The sequence below is a fragment of the Cynocephalus volans genome, chromosome 6 (genome assembly GCF_027409185.1).
Source record: "Cynocephalus volans isolate mCynVol1 chromosome 6, mCynVol1.pri, whole genome shotgun sequence".
NCBI lineage: Eukaryota > Metazoa > Chordata > Mammalia > Dermoptera > Cynocephalidae > Cynocephalus > Cynocephalus volans.
Genome location: NC_084465.1, coordinates 86,426,377 through 86,453,337, shown reverse-complemented (window position 1 = coordinate 86,453,337; position 26,961 = coordinate 86,426,377). Strand labels below are relative to the sequence as shown.

The window sequence follows — 26,961 nt, the reverse complement described above, 5'->3', positions numbered from 1 at the left end:
GTGTTTTTACTAAATAATGTATCCTGAAGAATTTTCAGTGTAGGAACAAATAGTTCTGTCTTTTAACAGCTGCCTTGTTCAGCATCTGTGTGTAATTTAATCGTTCTTTTCATAGTAGTTTGTCAAGTACGCTTACATTTATACATGTATGAGGGTACTTAAAAGTTTGTGGAAAAATATAATTAAAAGATAATAAGAATCTTTCCATGAACTTTTTGAAGTACCTCTATATATCATTGAACTCTTAGTTGGGATTTATTTTTTTGGTGGCTTAAGAGAACCTGTGGTGTTAAAACTGAGAAGTAAGTGATTGAGTTCTCCTCAGTGATCCTCAAATGTCTATTTTTTTTAAAAAGTTAGCTGGTTTTGCAAAAATGGAGAAGCTCTTGATTTTTTTCTTTTTCCTGTAGTTTTTTGAGCTTCAGAAATGAGTTCACTCCTTATGGCTTATAAATCTTTAGTTTAACAAGCATAGATTGAGCACCTGTGCTCGTAGTGGATTCTATGCTAGGTTTCAGGGACTAGCAAGAAGAGTAAGACCCTGTCCTGAAAAAAAGTACATGGAGTCAAGTGGCTTTCACTTTATTCTGTCTGAATCTCTGGGTGATGATATTTTTAATTTCAACAGTAATAGTGGCCTGCTGTGACAGTGATGCTAAAGGTGGATTAAACTCTCTGCAAGTAAAGAGAAGTTGTAGATATGTTGTAGGATATATGTGGGATGCCCCAGAAACACAGAAAGGGCATTAGCCTTAGCCTGGATGTTGATACAGCCAGCCAGGGATAGATTCAGAGAGGGATGTGAAGACAAGCAGAGGCTAACCATGTGCAATAAGGATGAAGGGGCAGAAGGGACAGCAAGAGCCAAGGATGTAAGTGTGAAACATCCTGGTGTGTGCAGGGGAATCACAAGCTGTTTGGGATTAAAGAGGCTCAAGTGTGAGGCAAAGATGGTGATTGAGGCTGAGTCTAGAGGGGTGGCTAGAGCAGCCTGTGTGCCTGACAGAGTGACTGTTATTCTTCATGTGTTTAACTTTAGGGGCTCAGATGGTTATTTGGGATTATCCTGGAAGACATGATACCTAGGTTAATTTTGAGATCTGCTCACCAGCGATACTTTTGAACTGTTTGCCTCTTCAGTGCCTCATGGGAATGGCTGTGCCCCCAAAACATCCCATAGAGTTCAGAGCTGTTCTTGGGAACCCTCTGACAGGGTAATTAGGGTAAATTGTGATACAGGACAAGAAACATGTAATAAGGTTGATTGAGCCCATGTCATCTTTTTTTTTTTTTAAAGATTATGTATGGCAAGGTAGTCATCAGTAATGATGATTAAAGCTCCTGGTATTTGATTTTCATTAAAGATGTAATGAGCCTTTGGAGAAAAATGGAATAAACACATGCACATACTATTAACTGAGTCAAATTAGGAGCAGCAGTACAGCACTATGGTAAGGAGGATCAGTGGTATCTCGCTTGGATCCGCACAGATCTTGGTTGGAATCCTTGCCTAGCACTGATCTGGGGCAAACTGATTAAACTCTGAGTGTCTCTTTCTCTCTCTCATAAAACTTACTGATCAGAGTTGTTGGGAATTAAGTGATGTTTGTAAAGGACATCTTGGATTATCTGTCACCTAAGCAGTATTTACCATGTGGCAATAGAAAATAAGGGATGGATTTGTCTATTCTTGTATAATCCCATGGTTTATGTCTCATGTATGTATAGATATACAGAAATGTTTCACATTTATTTGTAGAAAATGGGTTATATACTGTGAATAAGGTAAGAATTTGTACTTTATGTCAACATGCACGGGTCTTAGAATCCCTAAGATGTGTTTAGTTGTGAAATTATCTTAAACAAGAGAGATTATACTTAAAAAAAAATAATAGACTAGAAGATAACTGCTAATTTCAAAGAGGTAGACACAGTACAAAAATGGACAAAGGGTGGGAAGTGGCACTTCAGAAGAGGATATCTAAAAAAGTCTTTGTAGAAAGGTATCCAATCTTACTGGTTTTTAGGGAAATGCCAAATATAATGTTATCTTCTGCCTATAGGTTTGGGGAAAGATGAATAAGATTGATAATATCTGGTGTTGGCAAGTGTGGAGGAATGGGAATTCATACGGCTAGAGAGTAAATTGGCAATGACATCTTGACGTTCTATTTGGCAGTCTCCTTTAGAACTTAAAATGTGAATACCCTTCACCCAAGTATCATGGAAAGCAACCCAGTCCTCATAGTTTTGGGCAGTCTGTAGGCATAGCTTTAATGAGCAGTATTGTAAAATAACTCCAAATCACCAGGCAAGACTTGGTAAAAGATCTTTGGGTAGGAGTTTATAAAGCACACAGACCTTGAAGATTTTATTAAATTATTTATCACATTTTGTCAGGTGTTATATGATAATCTGCAGCTAGTATCGTTCTCTACTTTTCAAGCAAAGAGGATTCCTTGGCTTTAATATGACTGTCTGGGACATTTTTCAGTTGCCTATTTTTGAGCTGTAGAAGGTAGATTTTTGAAAAGGATGGTACCTAAAGCCCCTTCTATTTTTTTTTTCTTTTTGTTAAAAGCACTTTGAAATAATACTGGACAATTTATAAATTTTAGGCATGTTTAATGTCTTTCTCCATGCTAGTAAACTTGTAGCATTCTCTTATAAAGACATACTTGGCAAAAAGTTTTTTTTTTTTTTGCAGTATTTAATAGCTAAAAATTGGAAATAACCTACATTCCATCAAAAAAAAAAAAGTACCATATTCTAACCAAACATTCAATATTTTGTAGCAGTTACAAAGAATGATAGAGGTTTGTATGAGCTGGAATGGGAAGAGCAAATTGAAAAGCCTGTTTGGGACAGGTCTTAAAACACAGATGTTTGAAAAGAAACTTCCATATGTATATGTCTGTGTAAAAATGTAGGAAAAGGTCTAGAAGGTACAGACCAACAGTTGTTATCCCTCTACAAAGGGGAGCTGACTGAGGAGGGGGAGAAGCTAATGGGAGGTCTTTGGCTTTTATAGTCTATTCTAGTGATTCTCTAACTTTTTAGTTTCAGCCCCTTTACGCTTAACCAAGGATCCCCAAAGAGCTTTTGTTTGTTTTTATTTATTGACATATGGTTTAGCAGCAACCAACTGAGTAATGTTTAAAATTGTTATTTTTAAGTGGATTAATAACTATAATAAACGTGTTACATGTTAACATCAGATTTTGTTTAAAAAAAAAAAAAAAAAAAAAACCCAACACAAACTCTTCTAAAACCAAAATAAAATTAGAAAAGTGGAATCATTTCATATTTTTGCAAATTTCTTTAGTGTTTGCCCTAAAGGACAACTGGATACTCATAACTAATTCTATATTCAATTTGTTGTAAAGTACAATTTTGATTGAAGTATATGAAGAAAATCCAGCCTCTCACAAATATATAGGTTAGAAAAGGAGTATTTTAAGTCTTTTTAGATAATTTTAGGTATTCTTTGATCTTACACCAAAATGTGACAAGTGGTAGTTTTTTTAAAAGGCTAGTTCGAATGTGAAATCTGAAATCATATCAGTGAACTTTTTGTTCTCTGTTACATTTAATCCATTGATTCTCTTGCACTTTGAATGGATCTTTATCCATGAAAATTGGGAAGATGTCAAAGTTTTCCAAAATTCTAGTTTTTACTTAAAAGCTCAAATTTAGTCATTAGGCAACAAATAGTTAAGGAAAATAAATGTTCTTGAAGTGACAGGCTCACTTTATTCTTTTTTTGTGGAAATGTCTGCCAGATACTCAAGTTTAAATAACCATAGTTTTCCTGTAGTTCCTGAAGGTAGAAATAAATGGTGCTTCAGGAAAAGTGACTGGTTCATCTTGCCACTCAAATAACCACACTCTGCTTTTTCTCCATACAACCATTATATGTAACAGAAATGTTTTATCCATACTTCCCTTTTCTTCACACAGATATTGAAAAGATATGTACTCAAAGGTTGAGTTTTAATAGAATTTAGTAATTCTTACTGCTTTATCAAGGACATCTTAAAGTGAAACTTGCATAATTCTTTACTGTGAATGCCAGTGACAAATACAGTGACTGCTAGTACAGGTTAGTGCCACTGCCTTGATTGATGCTGAGCGCCAACAGTTTTACCCACCGTTGTCTTTCTATCAACAGTGTGAATATCTATACAGTGAAAACGGCCAATAACATCTTTTTATTATAAAAATAGTTTTGGCTTCTTGGACCTCCTGGGAGTGTGTCAGGGACCCTCAGAAGTCCACAGACTATACTTTGAGAATTGCTGCTCCACACAAATGTGTGGCTTAAAGTTATTTGGCTCAGGTATTCCTTGTGAATATGTGTTTACGTTATAACACAACAGATGGCAAGAACAAGTGAGGATTATGTGCCACTCCATGGCATGCTCGCCTTGAGAGGGAATTTTACACAAGTCAACTTGTGAAAAACAGGCGTGGGAAGGGAAAAGCAGAAGAAAAAATGTAAGACACTGTAAACACAAAGAAGAAAAATCTAGGTGAAAGAAAGATGAAATATTTAGAAAAAAGTTAAGAAGCACTCAAAACAAATGCCGATGAGCAAAATGAAGTGAGTTTGGATATTTGGGCCCCCAATCAGGCTTTACGTTCCTCAAACCAAAATAAAAACTACATGTTGATACCAGGTTATGCCTAAGGAAGTGAACAGCATCAGTACATTTTGTTTTTCCTTACACTTTAAAGAAATCTAATTAGGATCTCAGGGCACCATTAAAGTTTCTTTTGACAGTTTAGATGTTTTGAGGCTGGAAGCTTGTGGTGACTCATTGTACTGTATTTGAAAGGATGACCAAGTGAAGAGTCCAGCTGTTAGTTAAATCTAGAAAATAACTAGTTTTGTTCCTGTCACTGGATAGGTACTTTTCTTGTCTTAGACAATGATTTTTTTTTTTTTTTCCCCTTTAAGAGTCATAGGGGCTGGCTGGCGAGCTCAACTGGTCAGAGCATAGCCCTGTTATAACATCAAGATCAAGGGTTCGGTTCCCCATATGGGCTAGCTGCCAAAAAATACAACGATGCCCTTTCATATTATTTCACCAAGTCTTTCCCATCCTGTGTGTGTGTTTGTATATATATGTATCTTTTTTTTTCTAGTACGAGAATGTTCAGTAACTTGCTGTTATGTTTTCTTTTTCAAATGGTTCAGTTTTGCTGATCTTTGCAATTTTTAAATGATTCATTCAACAAATTTTTTTTTTTTTGTCCTTTTTTGTGGCCGGTAAGGGGATCGCAACCCTTGGCTTGGTGTCGTCCGTACCACGCTCAGCGAGTGAGCGCACCGGCCATCCCTATATAGGATCCGAACCCGCGGCGGGAGCGCCACACTCCCAGCACTGCACTCTCCCAAGTGAGCCACGGGGTTGGCCCATTCATTCAACAAATTTTTAAGTGTCTCCTACATGCCAGGTACTGCTGTAGGTGCTTGGGAGACTGAATGAACAGAAGGTGAGAATTCTGCTCTCATGAAGCTTAGGATCAGAAAAAGGACATTAGTGGGATAAACAACAACCACTGCTACATTTTGCTACCAAGGAATTGAAAAGTGTGGCTGATCCAACTGAGATACAGGTGTATGTATAAAATACACACTACATTATGAAGACTTAGTTCAAAAGAATATAAGAGCTGGCTGGTTAGCTCAGTTGGTTAGAGCATGGTACTGATAACACCAAAGTCCAAGATTCAATTCCTGTACTGGCCAGCCACCAAAAAAACCTGAACAAAAATAAAAATGTGAAATATCAGTAATTTTTATATTGATTTCACCTATTTTTTTTTTTTTACTTGAATGTGGCTAGTTAAAAACTTAGTATCATGTATGTGGCTTGCATTTGCAGCTTGTTATATTTCTAAGGAGATGAACAAAACAAAAGTATAATAGGCATATTAAAGGCTGTAGAGAAATAAAATGGGGTAAAGAGGAACAGGGATACTTGGCAAGGAGTGGGGTTTAGTTATTTCTTGTAAGATGATCAGAGAAGGCCTTTCCAATAAAGTGCTGCATGAACATAGATGTGAAGTTGGAGAGGAGGGAGTGAGGTAAGCAGATGTCTACAGGAAGAGTGATGCAGGCAGGCAGCAGGGACAGCAAGCCCAGGAGCACTCAGGGCAGTGCATGCGCCCTGCCTCTGCAGTCATCAAGGAGGCTGTTCTGGCTGGAGCAAACCCACAGAGGGAGAGCTGTAGGGGATGAGGTTGAAGCAGCATGAAAGCTGGTTGGTGGGAGAGAAGGGAGAGGAGTGCCAGCAGATCCCCTCTGAGTGAGATGAGAAGCCATGGGAGGGTTTTAAGAAGGGACAGTTCTGATCAGATTTATCTTTGAAGGGAACTCTGGCTACTCCATTGAGAATAGACCATGGATGGGGTAGGGGGTGGGGAACGGTATCAGGGAGACCAATTGAGAGACAGTTAAAATTATCTAGGTTAGATGTGGTGGCTGGGATCAGGGTTATGGTGGTATTGCTGGTGGTGAAGATGAGTAGTTAGACTCTTCTGTTTTGAAGATGAAACCATTGGCAAGTAGGGAGAAGGGCTGGATGTAGGGAATGAGAGAGAAACCAAGGATACCTCAACAGTTTATGGTTCATGCTAGGATAGTGTTTCCACTAACTGGGATAAGATTTTGGGAGCAGCATGGTTGGGGGTGGGGAGGGATGGACATTGAGTTTGGTTTGGCCAGGTTCAGTCTGAGGTGCCTGTTAGCCGTGTGGAGATAGCACAGTGAATAGACAGTGGATGGAGGAGGAGAGGTCAGAGGGCATGGTGGGAGGTAAGGGGAGCCACTGACCGAGACAGGTGCAGCTTTGATGGAGTGGGGACATTGAAACCCTGAATGGTGTGGATTTTCCAAAGAATGGATGGATGGAGCAGAAGTAGACTGAGCTTTCAAGGAGGCTTGCTGTAAAGACAGAGAAATAGGAAGATAGTCAGAGAGGTCGTGGGATAATAGGAAAGGGCTTTAAAAAGCTTTATTTCAATTTACAGGGAAGTTGCAAAAACAGTACAGATTGAACATTTACCCTCATCCAGTTTCCCCAGATGTGAAAGTTTGACTACTCTCTAATCTTTCTGGAACATTTGAGAGTAAGTTGCACTCATACTACCTTTTACCTGTGAGTATTTCAATGTGTGTTGCCTAAAAACAAGGACATTCTGCTGCATGACCATAGTACAATTATCAGAGAAATCACCTTGATACAATAGTGTTTAATCTACCAGTGTTAGTCAGATTTGCTGGTTTGCTAATGTCCTTTTTTGATTACATATTTCATTTAGTTGTGACGTTTCTGGTCCCTTTTAATCTGGGACCATTCCTTAGTCTTCATTTGTCTTTTGTGACCTTCATGTTTTTGAGGAGTATAGCTAGCTATTTTGTAGAATGTCCCTCAACTCGGGTTGGTCTGATGTCTCTCATGGCTAGAATCAGGTTAGGTATTTTTGATTGAATACCTTAGAAGTGATGTTGTCTTCAGTGTACTTCGTCTGGAGGCACATGGTATTATATTGATTTTTGTTCTAGTGGTGGTGTACTTGGATCAGTTGGTTAAGGTGATATCTACCAGGCTTCTCCAGGGTGTTACTGTTTTTTCCCTTGCAATGAGAACTTTTGTGGGGAGATATTTTAAGACAATGTAAAGATCCTGTTTCCATAAGACTTTTGCTAATTTTAGCATCTATTGATGATTCTTATCTGAAACCATTATTACTGTAGTGGCTGCCAATTGATGACTTTCCAATTCTGTTTATTTCTTCTGCGTTTATTAGTTGAAATGTTACTCTAAGAGCTTTCATTCTCTATTTTATATGTTTATATTAATATGGACTCGTGGATTATTTCACAGATTATAACATGTTGCTATCATTATTTTGTTCAGACTATCAGTGGGAGTTTTTAAGTATTTTAGCATGGTGATAGTATGCTGAAGGCAATGACTCAGCACAGGGGGGGAAGACGATTATGATAAGCTAATGTTCATAATTCTAGATGGAATCTTTACTTATGCTTCATTTTTTTTTTTTTTTTTTTGGTTGCTGGCTGGTACAGGGATCCAAACCCTTGACCTTGGTGTTGTAACACCTTGTTCTAACCAGCTGAGCTAACCAGCCAGCCCTTGTGCTTCATTTTAGGTAGCTGAAGTTGGCAGTGAGTTAAGTACTGCCAACTTCAGCTACCTAAATGCAATAAATCTAACATACTTGACTCTTTTGGGGGGATATCTTAAAACCAATGAAAATCAGGTTGTCTTCATGTATATGATGCATTAATTCTTAAATTCAGATACTCTGTTCTGCACCTGAACACATATAATAATTATGGTGTATTGTGTGGTACTGACGATAATTGTTAATCATATGCAGGTTGTTTTTTCTATATCAGTCTAACTTTATCTTATCTTACGGTCACGTGTTGTTTTCAGTCTTTTGCATTTTTTTTTTTTTTTTTTTTTTGTCTTTTTTGTGACCAGCCCCAGCCGCACCGCGCTCACGCACCGGCCATCCCTATATAGGATCCGAACCCATGGTGGGAGCACTGCTGCGCTCCCAGTGCCGCACTCTCCCGAGTGCGCCATGGGTCAGGGTCGGCCCTCAGTCTTTTGCATTTTGATGCACTACTGATAAATTAACTGTGAGGCTGGTAAAGCATTATCATACATTTCTTTATTGTTCCTATTTATTCTTACGTCTCTTGAATGGTGAAACAAATCAAATGGAATTTTAAGCTATTGTCTTCAGTTATACCATATATAAAACACCCCCTAGTTTTTTCTGTGGTAGTTAAAAAATTTGGAAGATTTTAGTAAGTGGTAAAATTTAAACCATAAAAATGGTTAACATCATCTTTTTTCCCTTTCTCAAATGCAACCAGCTTGCAGTTTCTTGTGTTCTTTTGGCAAAGCTTTAATATGCATATATATATATATATATGCATCTATGGATGTTTGCTTTTTAGAAAAAATATTAAGCTCTGCACCTTACTGTTTTGAAATTTTAAAGGCACTTTGGAAGGTGGGAGGAGGAAAAATTGTGGTGACATAGTATGTTCAATACTGTTAAAATACTGGATCTCGATTTAAGAGTACAATATATTTACCCATATGTGGGCTCATAATATATTATAATCTGTTTAAAGCTCTTGTTATTAATAGAATATTAATATCATCTCAGGTTTCATTATTAGTACTTGTTATAGGTTATTTTGATTCAGGAAACTCCAGCATGTGGTTTACCCCCATAATCAATTATGATGAAAAGAAAAAATGTGTTGTGCAACGTTGAACCAAAAGTAAAGAAAAAAAATCCCCAAACCTCTCAAAACCTCAGAGCAGTCCTTTTTAAATAGCATATGCGTAATACATTATATTAACTGGAACTTGCTCAGTGCTCCAAATTTAATTTTAATGGTTTTTTAATATTTGTGTTTTTAGATTTCTTTTAAAAATCCTTTTTATTTTTGTTTTTCTTTTTCTAATGGTGCTCTTAAACTGCTTTTTTTGGGTGCTGAAACTGCTGTTTATTTGAAAAATTAGTATTTTTACAGAAACATCTTACTGAAATATTGATAACCAGAAAAATATTGAAATTTGACTTGTAAGCTTAAATAGTTTATGATTTTAAAGAAGGACATTCTTTTCAGTTTTCGAACTGGTAGCAACATAGATATTTTCAATACTTATGTGTTTTAATTCCAGGTGGAAGCCTAGAATGTTCAGTACACATCAGTCTAATTCTGAATTTATGGACTTGTTTAATAGCTCTTAAATAAAATACATAATTAAATGTAATTAAATATCTCAGTGGAATTATAGCTAGTAATTCAATACTGCACAATATATCCAAGATGTAGCTATTGAACTTTAAACATTAAGTTTATTTTTAAAGTATCACCATATATACTGCTTAAATATGTAGATCTGATAGGTAAATTTTACTTTTGATCATGTTGGATTTGTGTATCAGTATAAATACTTAATTTTTCAAAACAAGTTTTAAATTTTGATAGTGTAATTAACTAAAAAAATTAAAATCTCACTAAACTGCTTTTAAATGGTTTCGTTAAACATAAAGTTCTAGTTACCTGGTTTTATGCTAAATTTTAATTTGGTTTACATACTGCCACCCAAATCCCTGAATTTATCAAAGGACTAGATGGAAATTTTAGTAAAATAACATCAGTATACCTAAAACCAATACTTGAACTTTTCAGTTAAATTTGAAACACTACAACTTCTTAAAATCTGGAGATTGGTTTCAGCAAAGTCATTTCTTGTTATTCTAAAAATGAAGAAAACACAAAATGGAATATTGTTCTATATTACTGACCTTGAACAAAACTTAAGATGACATTGATCCATAGCCAGCTGATAATATATCTTTTAAGGGATTGAGTTTTAAAGTTATTGATATTTGCACTTTGACTTCTGTTGCTTATTTGCAGTTTCATTTTCTTTCAAATTATCTATTGAGCTCTGCCAATGACAGCCACAATGCCCAGATGCTAGGGAGACAGAAAAGCATTAAGTTAAATTTTGAATGAGAAATTAACATTATACAGTAATTTTATTCAATTCAAAAAGTAGATTTATGTGAATAATATGTGCAGTAACATTTTTAACCATTGTCACAGTTAACAGTAACTTTAAACATTAAAAAAAATTTTTTTTATAGTCAGTTGTGGTTGTTGGGGGAGACGGCAGTAATTTTAAATGCATAGCTGGACTGAGTATTTCAGATTGTCTGATTAGGTAATTTGCAATTTCTGGACGAGGTGGGAGCTATTAAGGTTCTGTAAGTCTCTTTTAATCTTCAGAATTTTAAGATGTGTGTCTTATAAGTAAATTGGATCTGGTTAGTTGTTTTGATGCTGCTTGATCAGTCTCATAACTGTCACGACTCTGAATTTACAGGCTCATGAAAAAGTAGACCAAGAAGCACATACAGTATTTTTCCTATTTCTGATTGTAGAATTCTGCAACTAATTTTCCTGTTATCCACTTTATATATTTAAAGCCTTTCCAAGTCCCCAAATACCTAAGGTTGTAAACGTAGGGGTAGATGACTATTTAAATGGTGTCCAAGAGATAGTATAGAGAAGGGATTAAGAATCCCAAAGGTTTGTAACTGATATTATACTCTTAAATTTAAGATGTGTTCAAGCTTTGTCAGGAGAACAGGCTTAGCGTAAGTGTATTGTGTATGATGCAGGACCTCTAAGGAAAAAAGTTAAAACTTTGACTTAGGTCCTTCTCCAGCCATAAGTAAAGCCTGTGTAAAAGTTAAAAATGACCTGATATGTGTACAGATGGCTGGTGGTCAGAGTATACCGGAGTCCTCATGTGCTGCCCCCCGATGGACAGTATGTCCCGGTAGCTTACATTTTGCACTTGTTTCTACAAGTCAGTCTTCAGGCACTTATTTTGAAGTGGTTGGAGGTTTAACACATTCTTAAAGCTTACACATTTCCAAAACACTTACTTCAATACTTTTACAAGGTGTTAAAGCCCAGCCCACTGAAGTTTAATGCCCTGTACAGATTGTTAATGACAGATTTAGTTTATGATGCTTTTTCTAATTGCAAAGATTTCAAAGAGAACATTTGGTGGGGAGGAAAGGGCCATTATAAATACTTGGTGTCTGTGTTATAGAGAAAGCCCAAGGGCAGGTAGATGTGCTCTAGGTACTCTGGAGAGTGAGTACTGTGCAAAAGGTAAGAGATGTCTATTCACACCTTTGCTGCTTGGTGCTGCTCCTGTCTTCTTTTCTTAGCTTATGTTAAACATTTTGGCCTATTACATCAATATCGGAAAGAAGATCAAGTTTCTTCCTGTGAGAGATTTGTATCCACTATGGGCTTGAGCTGTGTTAAAGTCATAAGAAGCATGCTTTTGCATATAAACATGTTGATAATAAGCATGGTATCACATCCTACATTGTCATGATGAGGGCACAGTTTTAACATGTGACTTTTTAAATTGAATTTGAATAATACATAACATTTTCTTAAACATGATGGTGGAATGTAGAGGCATTACATTTTCTAGCATCTAGGTCTTTCAAGTTTATTGAATACATTTTAACATTGCTGCTACATATTTATCTTTTCTCAGAATGGAATTTAATTGGAAGTGTGCCATGTAGTTGCTGAGGTTTTAAAGGAAAAAATAGCACACCATACCTAGGTTATTGTAAAACTCATCTAACTAAAAGACGAATGCCTATGTTTTTAGGATTATCTTATCAGTCTAACAACTATGACAAACATGTGGGGCCCTTGAAATAACTTCCCAGTAGAAGGGAACTTATTGAAACATCATCTACATGGATCTTTTACTGCCAGTTAGTGTGGTTATTTGTCTTAATCATATTTCATCTTAGCTGGTAGGTGAGGCTGGATGTTTGTTTGCTTTGTAATGATCTATTCTGTGTTGATGTGACCTACCTGAATCTCGTCTGTAAAATGTGGAGGTAAGTTAGATAATTTCGAGAGGAGGTTATGGTTATATTGTTATGATTATATTGGACAGTTTTCCTGAAGATCTGTGTAAGCGGTTTTTTCTTTCACAGAACCCAAATACGAGTAGTGGACGTCTAAAATAGAGGTAAAAATAGCGTGAACATTGGAGTTGTAAGTTGGAATTTGATTTTTCATTTACTTGCTTTTTGACCTTGGTTAAAGTAATCCATCGAGGCTGTTTCTTTAATCTGTAAAGTGGAGTCCTGATGATTACCTCCTTCTTTTGGTATAAGGGTAAGATGAAAATGTGTTTCAAGTGTCTGACACAGTTTTACCCATTAGGAGTCACTGAATAAATTGTATCTGTTACTATTTTCATTCTCAATATCAATCAAATTTTTAAATTTATTGTTAAATTGTAGTTGTGGCAGAAAAAATCTGGAGATGATCAGTCTTCCTCGGTATGCTGACTTTAGACCTGCTAGCTAGAGGATGCAACTTTTCATCTACAGCATCTCTTTTGTTTATCAAAATTGGCATAAATGTGAATTGTGCAGAATTGCTGTACTAATGTAGCAAGGGATTTTGTTTGAGTAAAGAGTACAGGTAATTTCATTAATACATATGCATTGTTATAGAATGAGATTTTTGTGAATATCTTATATTTGAAGTTATTGTGGCGAAATGAATCTAAATTACTGTCCGTAGGCAAGGGAAGGAGACTGAGTATTGTCTAGTGCAAAAGTCTTGGGAGCTTCTAGTTTTTCTGAAGTATGGGAAATGCTAATGTGATCACAGGTTATGTGAGTGAAAAGTACTTAAGACTTCTTCACTATCAGTCATGTAAACTTAAATCATTTTTCTTCTAAAACTTTCCTCTTCATGGTGCTAACAGGCCCAGAGTTTGATTTTAACAGAATCTTACCATTTGTGAAGATAGTAACTTTGTGAAGATAGTGACTTCTAGATTAGAGAGCAGAAAGAAAAAGGTGGAAATTTCAAAAGTACTGTGGTAGAAAAAATCCCAGTAGTACATCTTCCTATACCAATTACCTCGCTTCAAGAATCACTGACTGATGACCAGCCACGCCTCGTCTCTATGCCTGAATGCCACACATTCCCCATTTATTTCAAAACAAATTTAAGACTGCAAACATATTACATCCTTAGCCCTTAGTGTGTATCTCTAAAAGATAAGGACTTTAAAAAAGCAAACATTATTACATATTAAAAACTTTAGTACTATTTCATTGATATCAAATATTGCAGCTTTTCCTGGTTGTCTAGTTGTTTTTTGTTTTTAGTTTATTTGAATTAGGATTTCAATAAGTTCCATACATTGTGACTGGACGATATGTCTTAAGTTTGTTTTTCTGAATGTCTAGGTTCCCTGTCTTTTTAAAACAAAACAAAACAAAAAAACAATCTGGTATTACAATTACATGGAGGAATAAATTTTGGTGTTCTGTTGCGCAGTAGGGTGACTATCGTTAATAGTAAAGTATAATATATTACAAAATAGCTAGAAGAGAGGCTTTTGAGTGTTCTCACCACAGAGATGGTAAGTCCTTGAGGTGATGGATATTCTAACTACTCTGATTGGATCAGATTTAACAGAGACAGTACTTCAAAAAGTTCGTGGAAAAATGAATTAAGTTAGGAATCTTTCCATGAATTTTTTGATGGCCCCTTTTATATGTATCAAAGCATCAAATTGTACACCATATGTTAGTTACAATTAGAATGTGTCAAATTAAGAAAATAATTTTGGGTTGGACAGTTAGCTCAGTTGGTTAGGGCCTGGTCTTGTAACACTAAGGTCAAGCGTTCAGATCCCCCTGCAGGCCAGCCGCCAAAAGTAAACAAATAAATTAATTAAAAAAAAGAAATAAGTTTAATGAAAAGAAAAAACTTAGGTTTTTGTGTTGGAGGGTTCCCCAGGGTCTGCATTTTGCTGACAGTATTTTTGTGGTGTCTTTTAACATGTTTCTCTGTTCTCACAGGACATGATAGGTCTAGACACTTGATCATTTTCAAGATTTTTTTTTTTTAATTGGCAAGCATGTCATAGGTGAGAAATGGGGAAAATTTTAGTGTGTTGGCCAAGGTTTTATTTGTTTAGGGGAGTAACAGAATAATATGGGTGAGTTCAAGTTTGGAAAACTGTTGATGTACGTTGGGAAGCATTTTAGTGACAGTTTTTAAAATCTGTTCTTCCTTAGGTAGTATAAACATACCTGTTTTATCTCACTAAAACGTAAGATCTTATTAAGCAGGAAAAAGTTGCTGCAGTCAGAGACTGGTAAGGTAGCATTGCATTTTATAATATGTTTTCTGCTGGAAGAAGAGTTACTTGCAAAATTTAGTGAGATTGTACATACATTGGAAGAGAAGAAAGGGTTGAGTTGCCTAGGAATGAGTAATGTCAGGCAGAGATATTTGGATCAGACTTGTCTGCCTTCTTTGTTTTCTTGATGCATAAGCATTCTTCAGTTGCATGAAACTGAGATTTTCATACTGATTTTCTTGCGAGCAGTAACAATTGTTTATTTGCCTGATTATAAAGAACATGAAAATTGGAAATATAAATCATGTGGGCTGTATCATCTTACTTCTTGGAAACATTCTCCGAATTCTCAGGTAGTGAGATTATTGTAGTTTGTAACATTAATGGGAAGGTGGTGTAATTTGATAATGATCAATTTGCAACTTTCCCGCTTAGAAAAATCTGAATATCTGCCTTGGATAAGGACAAGGACCACATGCACATAAGCAGTAATATGAAATCAAAAGTGTTAATGGACACATACCCCCCCTATTCAAAATATAGCAGCTTTAAAAGTTTAGTAATCTTAAAACACTACTTCTTGCAGGTACAGTTCACTTAGTATGGTTACTCTTATGTGGGAAATAAGCATTCCATATAAAACTTTGTGTCCTTCAGATTTCCTTGACAAACAGAAATAAAATTTAATTAATTGGTTTTGCCTTTGAGTGTCAAGTATACAAAGTTTTAGATCAGCTGTGTCCAATTTAAATATGTGAGATATAATTTTAACTTTCTAGTAGCCACCTTAAGAAGTAAAAAGACAGGCAAAATTAATTTTAATATTTTATACAACCTGATATATTTAAAATACTAATCTTTTAACATGTAACCAGTATAATAAATTGAGAAATTTTGCATTTTTTTGTACTATGTCTTTAAAATCCATTACGTATTTTACATCTTCAGAACAATTTGGACTAGCCACATTTCAAGTGCTTAGTAAGCCACATGTAGTGGTGGCTTCTGTATTGGACGGAGCAATTTAAGATGTGTAGCGTTTAAAATCACATTGAAAAATATGTTTAGTCTTGCTGGAAAAAATGTAATGGTATTTATAAAATTAGTTTTAGCTGTGGAAAAATATGGGCATGATTAATTTTCAGTGTGACTCAAGCATATTACAGCTTTTGTATCCAAGTCTTATTCCCTTGTTACCTCCCTAATTTTCAAGGAAGATATGTGTAATTTACTGCATTGTGCTAATGTTAGATTTTTGAAAGAGCTACACTTGAGTCACGCAGGCAATGAAGCTTTTATTTAAATAGTAACTCTCTGGTGTTCAACTGCATGTGTTTCCGTGGTTTGTTGAAATACCGGTGGTGACTTTTTATTTAAAGGCACATTTACTAGGTTAAAATCTCAGTATAAAGACTACAGAAATCTTTGGTTATTTAGGGATCAAGGATCAGTTTGTGCCCTATTAATTCAACTATTATTTTTGGAAGTGTTTTTGTCTTTCCCACCTTGCACGTGCCTTGAGGAAGTGTAAGAATTTTGGCTATATTCCTGTCTTGAAGAGACATTTAGTGTCCTAAAAAAGGGTCATGTCAATGTATAAAATGCAAGCATTAGTAATAAGAGCAGCACATTGAAGAACATTTAGCCTTTCTTGTACTCTACCAGCTCATACCCCTGGCTTCAGTCAAGTTTCCATCCACATGCTTATGGCTGTCAGGCTCTTGTTCTACATAGATGAAGGTGATAAGATGTACAACTTTAAAAGATAAATATACCTATGTTTAGTTAAGGGGAACTGAAACCATGGATATTGTTCCTGTGGAGATCTGGGAGCTTAGGATGATGGAAGAATCATCTTAGATTCTCATTTAGAACTACGATGTTAAGACTTTGTTCCTTTACTCATTGTTTAAGCAATGTTGAATAATTGCCTGTTATGAGCCAGGCAATGTGTGAACCACTACAGTGTACAACAGTGAATAACACAGAAATAATTTTGCCCTCGTGGGACTTGTCCTGTTAACTAGACCGCAGTGGCCACCAAAAGCACGTGTGTGTGTGCACGCAGACTCATTAGCCTGCCCTTACCCCCAGAGATTCTGATTTAGGAAGTCTGTGTTGGAGCCCTGAAATCTTCATTTTAAGCTGTCTCTCCTGGTGATTCTAATGTAGGTGGTCAGGCTGGCTGGTTTGCTCAGTTGGTTAGAGAGCAGCCTTATAATACCAAGGTCAAGGGGTTTGGGTCCCCTTACTGGCCAGCTGCCAAAAAAAATTATAATGTAGGTGGCCCTTAGACAACACTCGGAGTGACATGTCTTTCTTTACCTTTATAGTTGAGGAGACCTAATCTTTTTTTACCCTTTCTATCCAGTATTCAGTTTCCTAGACTCTGGCATTGCCTTTAACTTTTGCAGTAGATATGCTTTTCTCTAAAGTACCTCTGACTCTGTCAATACAATAGATGTGATTTAATCTTTCACAGGGACTTTTTTTCTCTTTTGTGGGGGCAGCTGTCTGGTAAGGGGATCCAAACCGTTGACCTTGGTGTTATAACACTACACCCTAACCAACAGACCTGACCTAATGGACCTGCCCCACAGGGTTCATAATCTGGGGTCTACCTGTTTTACACCTAAGTCTCAGCGTTAATTCCTTCTTCCATTTTTACTGACACTCTTTAAAGACTGACAAAATGTCTGATTTCTTCTGCTAGGTTGTAAAATCCTGGGCGAGGGTGGATGTGAGGGAGAACTGATGTTACAGAGTTTGTTAGAACTGTTGGAATCTATAACTGGTTTTCTCTTGGTTCATTCTAATGTTATACCACAGGCTGGAAATAATAGCTTATTTTTCCCTTAACAATTAGTAAAGTTTTATTTTATAAAACAAAAGCTGAAAGAAATTGAAAACTGCCCATGATTCTACTAGCCACAGCTTATTTTGGTTAATATTTTGGTGCTATATCTCTTTTCCTTATTTCTGTTAATGTACATACACACATTTTTTTTTTCTTGCTTGGGGATATTTTTATTGTGGTAAAACACTTATTTGTAAATGAGATCGTATTTCATGTTCTGTTTTTGTAATGTGCTTTTTTCAGTGAACAATGTCATGAACATATCTCATTAGATATTCTTTCACATTTATTAGTCTCCATGAGCTTTTGTTCTGTATATTGTAATTTATTTGGTAAATCCCTTTTACCTGGACCTCTAGATTCTTCCTAGTTTTATTTAACTTACAGCTAAGCCTTTGAGCCTGTTACCACTTTACCTAAGGAAATAATGTAAGAAAGAATCCTTGAGTTAGAGCCTGTACCTCTTGTCAGGGGATTTAGACACTACCATGTCAGTAATGGGGCAAAGTTGTGCCAGTTGACACTTATGACCAGAAATGTAAGTTTGATAATTTCCCCATATATTTACCTACCTAGAATATTGGAATTTTTTAAAAATTGAGGTTGACCTTTTAAAGAGCTAGTTCTTCACTGTATAAAACAAGAAAGGATAGGTGCAATTATAATACAGCAATATTGAACTTTGCAAGGCTGAACAAATTCCTCTTTAGGCATAGACTGAGTTAGGAACGGCTGGAATGAAAATTTATAGCCAGTGCAGAGTGCCACCAAGTGGCAGGTTGGAGAGACCACACTATGCTGCTCTCAGTCCACACGGTTTGGCATTTTATTTGGAAATGACTGGTTCAAATGTGTCCCAGTTCTTTGCATAAGAAAATAATGCAAAGAGGAATGTTACAAGTTAGACTTGGTTTTCGCTTCTCATCTTCAGTTGGTGTTAGCAGCATTAAATCACAGTCTAAGCCTGGTATTAGGAATATAAATTAGGAATGCAGTGATTCTGCTTGATTTGTATAAGTGTTGGTAGAAAGGGGCAGGACAGTATTTTGAGAAAAATATGATTAAAACAAGTACATTCAGGGCCTGCAGGTAGTTTGGATGGAAGGTTGCAAGTCTAACATATTTTTGTGTCTTGCATTAGGACTTAACACGAAATGATTAGCTTCACGGGTACCTAAAATGCCTGCATGCCTGTGTGTGTAATCTTCACGGTATCTTGAGGCAGCTGAATAGTCAACTACAATCTTGAGCCTTCCTTTCTTCCTCCCTCCTTGGTATTAATATATAACCATGTCTACTTAATGTACATACTGCAACTAAGTATCGAAATTACGATTGTATGGTTTAAAGCTAAGAAGTAAAGTAAAAATTTTGCTTAGGATTAGCATCTTTTTACCTTTTGAACTTATCATGTAATCTGTACTTTTTTTCTGAAGTTATTTGACATGGTTATGCTATTCGTGGGATTATAAGTGAAATCACTAAGACTGAATATAGTGTGATTAAGAGGATAGACTCTAAGGGTTTGGATCCCCATACTGGCCAGCCACCCATTTCCCCCCATCCTCAAAAGGATAGATTCTAAAGCCAGAATGCTCAGAGATGGATTCTGACCCTGCCACACACGAGCTGTGTGTACTTAGACAAATTAAACTATATCTTCATTTGTTTTCTAATCTATAAAATGCTAATTGTGAGGGTTAAATGAGATGATAAAACATAAGGCACTTTTAAGTTTATGCCCTTTTTTCAATGTATTGTCAAGTTTTTCAGTGGAAGTAAAGATGCAAACATTAAAGAGTTTCTGCAAGAAACTAGTAATCTAAAGTTTGAATTGGAAATAATCAGTCTGAACGCATGGTTTCTCTTCCAAACAAAATATATTTTCTAGCTCTGGCCTGGAAGTAATGACCCATCCAATGACAATGAACACCCCTTTTGACCAGATTGTAGTCTCTCTACTATTTCTGACTGAAAGGAACCAGCACTTCATGTGGATAAGGCTGACTGGAGATGGGGGCAGAAATAGTACAGGTTGAACCTGGAATATCATGTCATAACAGAAAGCAAAGAGCTCTCAAAGATTGCTGGAATTGCTCTAGCTCTTGCCATCATTGCCAGGTGATATTGTGTGTTGCCACGGGACTCTGTAGAAAGCTCCCACCCAGAAGAATGCCTTTGTCAGATGCGCCCCCTGGACTGTGGACTTCCCAGCCTCGAAAACTGAAAGCCTCAGTCTCTCGTTTGGAGAAATTCCCTGTCTCAAAAATTACCTTTTCCTCTAGAAGCTTCTCTCCCTCAAATGACATTTGGGTGTAATGCCTGGGGAGCCTGATGTGCATTCAGAACTGACTGTAGGGAGAAAAGAGGGGAAATAAGAAAAGATGAACACATTTGCAGGAGTGCGTGACGGTGGCTGGTTCCATGGTGGAAATGTGATTTCATCTGGAATATACATTGAAAATGAGGAATGTTCACCCAGCAGACTTAAATGACAAATCAAGGCTACTCCTGTAACTTGGTGGCAGTCCCTGGACTAAAACTCAGGCCTCTGGTCTTCCCACTAACATACATTTATCTTGTTGCAGAATTACTATCCAGTAGTGCTGAAGATAGTTCTGTTGTGGCATTCCCTTTGGAGTTTCATCTGAAATATATGGACATCAAAGCCAGTTTGGAACCGTAGGAACAATTTTCAGTTTATTCAGTATATTGACTGAATCCTGTGTCGAGGGGCTTCAGTCATTTCATCTAAACTTAGCTTATCTGGATGTACTTGAACTAGACCAGTGGTCACTTCTTCTCAAACCAAACTGACAACATGAACATTAGTGATACCTGCATTTTTATGAGAATAAAATGTTTCAAAAATAAAGATTTAAACCTGGGGGGAAAAATTACTGAGAGTCAGGCCAAAAGATGCAGGAGCCAATATGAAGAGGCCATTTCACTGGCCAAAGATGGGACAATGTGAGCATCCAAAGAGACTGATACACACAAAATATTTACGAATCCGTGAATTCGTAATGAGACTGAAAAAAACTAAAATATTTGGTTATCTTTGGACAATGCCAGAGCCCTAACTCATTATTCTGAAAAGTTCAAAATAATATTTTTGGACTCCTCTTAAAGCAGAGATGGAGTCAGGGATTTGTATAAAGCTAGTTTATTTTGCGTATTTCAAGAATCAGGAGTGAGAGAACGGGGAGTATGAAATGGAGTATTAGGAAAAACCAATGAAGGGCACTTTATTGAGTTTGCTGTAGAGAAATATGGAACCTTAGAGAAATGTACAGAATGCTTCCCAGATTTATCCATCTGAAAGACTGGGGCATTTATTTTCTGTCTCCCCCGCCCCTCCATAAATGGCAGATTGTTCTTAAGGCTTTCATCTCTCCAGTATTTCCGTGCTGCTCCTGTGCTCTTAAGGTTTTTGGAGAAAGCCCCTAGGTAAAAAAGCAGATGTATAATGTGTGTGCTTAAAGGTGAAAAGAGGTGGGCGCGGGATTGTCCACCACAGCTGTGAATGAAATCATAGGTGATGTGATAAAGGGCACAAAACCATTGGATGCAGAAAGGAAAGAAGTATTTTTCTGCCTCTACTATATTTGCTATGCTTCAGAGTATTCAGATATTTGAGGGACAGTTCTTTATGGAAGAACTCCAGCTAAAGAACACAGAACACATGATAGTCTGAGAAAGTCATGGTTTTTAAGTGTGAATGAAATAATGGATTAGGCAGTGATCACTAGCGGTTGCCAACATCATAGGAAGACAACCAGACATAACATATCTCCTGATGGAAGTAGAGAACATTTTCTGTGAAATATTGCTGTTTCTCCCCAAACAAGCAACAATAACAAACAGATTAAGCCTTTAGATCCTTTAGATCTAACTGCCGCTTTATAGGGGACAGAAGAACATATTAAGCACCACCACAAGGGGTTAATTGGCAAAATCCAGGCAGTGAGAAGCTATAGAACAAATGACGGGGTTTTAGGTTTTTTTTCCCCCCAAATAAGTTGTAAGGAAAAAGGGAAACGTAGATTATGAGGCTAGAATAATAATCAACCAAACACAATGTATGGATCTTATGTGGATACTGATTCAAACAAACGAGTTGTTAAAAATTTTTAATGAGGAAAATTTGAGCACTGACTAGATATTTAGTACAAGTGTTAAGTTTTGTTCATTTTTAAGGACTTCTAACAGTAATTTTGTCTGCTTAAAAAAAGTCATTTTCCTTTTTAGAGATATTGATATTTATAAATAAAAACATGAGAATAAATTGAGGGTGACAATTACATTCTGAGGGAAGTTGGGGAGAAACATCCAGGTAGCATCAGTTATCTTGTTCTAATTGTTTGAGGTGGCTTATATGTTTTATGCTTTATATATGAAAATATTACACATTATATAGCAAATTCAATATAGTAAACAGTTATTAAAATGATGCAAAGGGGATGCAATGGGCAAAATCCAGAATGAGAAATTGTACAGGATTTAAGACCTGGGACCAACAAGTAAATGAAAAGAAAGCAGAGTGAGGGGAAACTCTTGCATTAAATAGACTAAAGAGACATATCAATTCTTTGCCTGTGTGCATCTTATTGGGATCTTGCTTGATGTGAGCATATCAACTGTAAAAAGATAATTAGGCAATTCAGAATAAATATGTTATGGTTATATTGAAATTTAAGAAGGTCCTTATCTTTCACAGTTGTTTACTATTGTACTTCACTGTGGCATGCTATGTTAAAGTGGGACTTGTTGGTACAGGTGTGGGTATAGAATAAATAAGATCAGGTGGTCATATGTGATCATTGAAGCTGGTGATGGTTATATGGAGTTTCTCTAATTTGGTGTCAACTTGAAAATTTCTATTAAATCAACTTAAATCTGTTATTTCAGTTACTAAGGATCTTGAAATTTGGAGTCTACATGAGCCTCTGCATGGGCTCTTTATTCTGTAATTAAACCTGCTTTTAATAAATATTGAATATTACAAGTAACTAATATTATAAGAACAGTAGGTTTTTTTTTTTTTCTTTTCCTACACGGCTGGCTGGTATAGGGATTGAACCTTGGACCTTGGTGTTATCAGCCCCATGCTCTAACCAACTGAGCTAACCAGCCAGCCCGATAGTAGTCATTTTCTAAAAGATTTATATGTTAGTCTGAGAACTTAAACTTTACCCCATTTTTTCATTTGAGAAGAAAACCCTTAAATTCTAAATGATTAATTTGTAAATAGATTGACTTTATTTTAAATAACACATGAGTGCTTAAATCAGCATTTTTCTGGTTTTCATTCTCAAACATAAGTATGACAGTTTTTCACTTCCTTAAATGTTAGTGATTTCTGGATGGTGGATCTGTGAGTCTTGTGTTTTTCTTCCTCTTCTGTATATTTTAACAAATTTTAATTTAACTATCAATTGAATGCTTATCAAGTGCTAAGCACTGTTCCAGGCTCTGAATGAAACAATGAACAAGATAGCCTAATTAGTCCTTGTTATGGAGAGTGCATCCTATTTATTACTACTTCTGTGTGTTTTAGGAAGAGATGAAACAATAATTTATGTGCTGATAGTTAAATTGAACTTTAATGATTTTCTAATCAATATGATAGGAACAATCTGTTGAAATGTCAGTATCGATTTTCTTGACTCTTAGGTTATATTTAAGTTTGATTCTGAATACTTAATTTTCAAAGCTCAGATTAGAGATGACCAAAGAAGCAGATGATAGTGTTTTAATTGTGTGCAGCCAACTTGATAAGTACAGCTGAGTGGGGTGGATTTTCTCAAGTTCTTTCCATGTCCGAAGTTTGTGTTTCTGTGTTGGATGATTACAATTCATGTCTTTAGTTGTTTCCTTTTAATGCTGAGCCTTTTGGCTCTTGTACTGATGAGAGGTGGAGCACAGGGTTGGGAGCCAGACATAAAACTGCGCAGAGTTTAAGATTAGTTACTGAGTAAATGGGAAAGAACAATTCTAGATGTCAAAATACTAACTGTATGAAAATAATTCTGATGTTTGTCCAACATGAAACTTGAGAGAATCAGATAACGGAACACGAGACAGCCATTTAAGGAAAATAATTATTCAGTAATTTCCAATAAGTAAATGGGTGATGATGTACATTTTGAAGAGTGGGTAGAAAGTCCTTGGGAAACATGGCTAATGGATTATTTTTAATGTACAAAAGATAGTATACTATTTAAAGAATTTCTTGGGAGCTCTGTGAAGTGGATATTTTTGTAATATGGATAATCAACTGCTAATTGACCTGAACTTTGTGCATATGTTTATGTGTGAACTTTTAGGAAAAATTTTCAGTAATACATACACCCCCCCAAAAATGAGTTCAGTGGGGATGAATACTTAGTTTCTTAACACTGTGCTGCCAGTCCTTACTGTGTCAGATGCTTGATTGAAGCAGATTAATACTTGCATGTGTGTAGCAAATCTTAACCTCTGGTAACTCAGGGTAAATATTTACACAGTGTGAGCAACTTTTCTATTAGCCGAAGCAATACATAGCAGTTCTGAAATCTATGTATTAGAATTTTATTAGGGTGTAGTTTTTAGCCTTTTATAGAAAATATAAAACATAAATGCAGAGAGGTAGTTTTAACAATTATCAGCACAAGATATTTTGAAACAAATCCCAAACTAGCATTTTATCTGTAAAAGTAGGTGGTATTTGAAATTTTTGTTCTTAAATTGACATTCTCTCTTACCATCTCTTTGGTATATTGTCCCCTGATGATTATGCTTTGTTTTACTCCGTCATAAAAATAATGCTAAAATTTTCCTCGTCTCTATTTTGTGATTGTAGACAGGGTGTGTGGTTAGTCTACATTTTCTTTGGAGTTCTCAAACGGACAGGTGGCAGCTGTGGCATGTATTTGTTCTCATGCTTTTGAGGGGAGGAAAGAGGCAAAAGACTAGGTTATCAATCTGGTGTTTTGCTGTGGGACTTAGAAGTCATGGATTATTTGATCTGGAAAGGGAAGTTCACTGTAGTTCCTAATTTTAGAAGTTAAGCAATTTAATTATTTCAATTAACTAAGCTCAATTGCTGTTTTTTTAATTTTATTTTTAACAGCTAGTTGACTATAAATTCCCTTTCCTTCTTAGGGGTCATTGGTATTGGTATCTATAGTACACTCTCACGTAACTAATGTACAGTTCCACTATCTCTCTCCCTCCCTCCCTCTCTTTGTGTGTGTGTGTGTGTGGGGGGGGTATATGTGGGCATTTAAACTAAGGTGGAGATACTTTACATTTTCTGTACCATGTACTCCTCTGGCAGTCTGGAATCTATGGACCTCTTCTTAGGATGTTTTTAAATGCATAAAATATACAGAATTATAAAGGAAACCAATTATTTTGGTTTTGTTTTATTTTTTTCATTTTTTATTAGCATATTCATTATTCAAATCATACTTATTCTTTATGCCCCTTATCCAGTCTTTCCCCCTTCCCCTCCATAACCATACATTTGTCCTCTCCATCTGATAGATTAATTGTTCCTCTGTTGGTTTGTTGCCTAGATGGTCTGTCCAGTACCAAGACACATGTGATCAAGTCCTCCCCTATTATCATAAATCACATGCTTCTTCTATTACTCTGGAGTGTGCTTTGTGGAGAGAGAGGACCTCTTTTTTTTTTTTTTTTTTTTTTTGGTCTCCACTGTTGCCTCTCCTTGTGTCAGTGCAGTTGAGAGTCTGGCGTGCCATCTGCACGGTACCTGTGACTGCTGCTGTAGAGACTTAAATCCTTTTGTGGTAGCCATGGCAATTGCGGTAGCTGTGGTGGGCTACCTGCGTGGAAATTGCGTTTTTGGTGTGCTCTTTACCTGGTTTGGCTGCGTTAGGCTTTCCCTGGCTCTATGCCTCAGGACCCCGGCTGGGCCCTGGGGCAGTGGCGGCAGCTTGCCTAGTCACAACTGGGTTCGGCTTCACTGAAAACAATTATTTTAAAATATAGTTACCAAAATGTTAAAACTCAGTAATGTGTGCTTCTTAATAACAAGTTCTAGCAGCACATCTAAATTTCATAGTAATGAGTGTAGGCGATATTTAGAGATCGGCAACAACTTATTGTGGTATGAAAATATCTGATTTATGTTGATGTCAAAATTACAAATACTTCAGTTCTGTGGTTTATTGCCAACATTCATCATTGAAGAAAGTGTTAAATATCAGTTAGGAGATAGTGAAAATTAAATACATGATTAACACCCCCCCCCCCACCCCACCCTATCTGAGTTCCCTGAATTCCATTTATGGACCCCTTGGCTGTGATCTCAAAGTGAGAACAGCTGGACTAAGGCTTTGTTTGTGTCCTGGGATGCTAAACGGTTTGAACTTGGATTATAGTCATTAGAAGAAATGTTTCTCAAACATATCTGCTGGTTTACTGGCTTTTTAAAAAAGTCATAACAATCCAATAATGCTGGGACTCCAAGTGATCTCAATATGCATGTTGTAACTAGCTTTGCTTTTTCTTTCTCAGACTGCATTTTCTTATTATATATTGGTTTGTAGTTAAATTAATATTTTAAGTAGTTTCTAAACTTCCATGTTGGCTATTAATGTCTTCTTGCTTTTATGGTTTTTTTCCTTAAAAAAAACTTTTAATTCTTCTGCAGGATTCGGAAACTTCAGATACGAAATATCCCGCCTCACTTACAGTGGGAGGTAAGAATTTCTATATTGAAAATTAAGATCTAAGTATCTAAGCCTGTTGCTGTTTTTTTCAAAGATTTTTCTCTGTCCCTCAACTCTCGGGTGTGCTAGAACACAAAATCCTTCTTATGGCCTGTGTCTTGGTGTGTGTTTTTCTTTTTAAGGGCACACAGCGTATCTTTTAAAGATCTATTTTTTTGAGATATATATTTTTTAAAAGTTGAAATGGATTCTTGGGTAACTGGATAATCTTTCTTATTCAGTCACATTTGGGCAGGATCTTGTTGATTTGAGTTCTTTCTGAGGAGTTTGCCAGTTGTATTTAAATATGAAGTTTCCTTCTAGGCAAATTTTTAAAAAGATAAATACCTGCTCTTTATGCTTTATTTTAAAATGTTATTCTGCTTCCTTTTGCTCAGATGGTGGCACTGTAGTGATTGTGTATAAACACAAACTAGTTAGCACAATTAAATAGCCTGTGTCAGCATTTCAAAGCATAACAACCATTTCATGGTCAGAATCTGAGATACCAGTAGTTGAGATAAAAGAAATGTCTGTTGACTCTTCCAGATGATGAAACCTGAAAGTTCTTAAAACCTACCATGAAGAAAGT

At 36.2% G+C, this 26,961-nt stretch overlaps 1 protein-coding gene and 1 non-coding gene across 3 annotated transcripts in view; one reads left to right on the top strand and one right to left on the bottom strand.

The window, feature by feature from the left end:
• The window catches only part of IGF2BP3 (insulin like growth factor 2 mRNA binding protein 3), a 128,060-nt gene that overhangs the window by 10,549 nt on the left and 90,550 nt on the right, over positions 1 to 26,961 (top strand). For both annotated transcript variants that reach the window (XM_063100183.1, XM_063100181.1), the window contains exon 3: positions 26,312 to 26,360. In XM_063100183.1, coding sequence (XP_062956253.1) covers positions 26,312 to 26,360 — 49 coding nt within the window. The remainder of the gene's footprint in view (positions 1 to 26,311; positions 26,361 to 26,961) is intronic.
• TRNAI-GAU (transfer RNA isoleucine (anticodon GAU)) lies at positions 22,712 to 22,785 on the bottom strand. Its single transcript has one exon. It is a non-coding gene; the product is annotated as a tRNA-Ile (tRNA).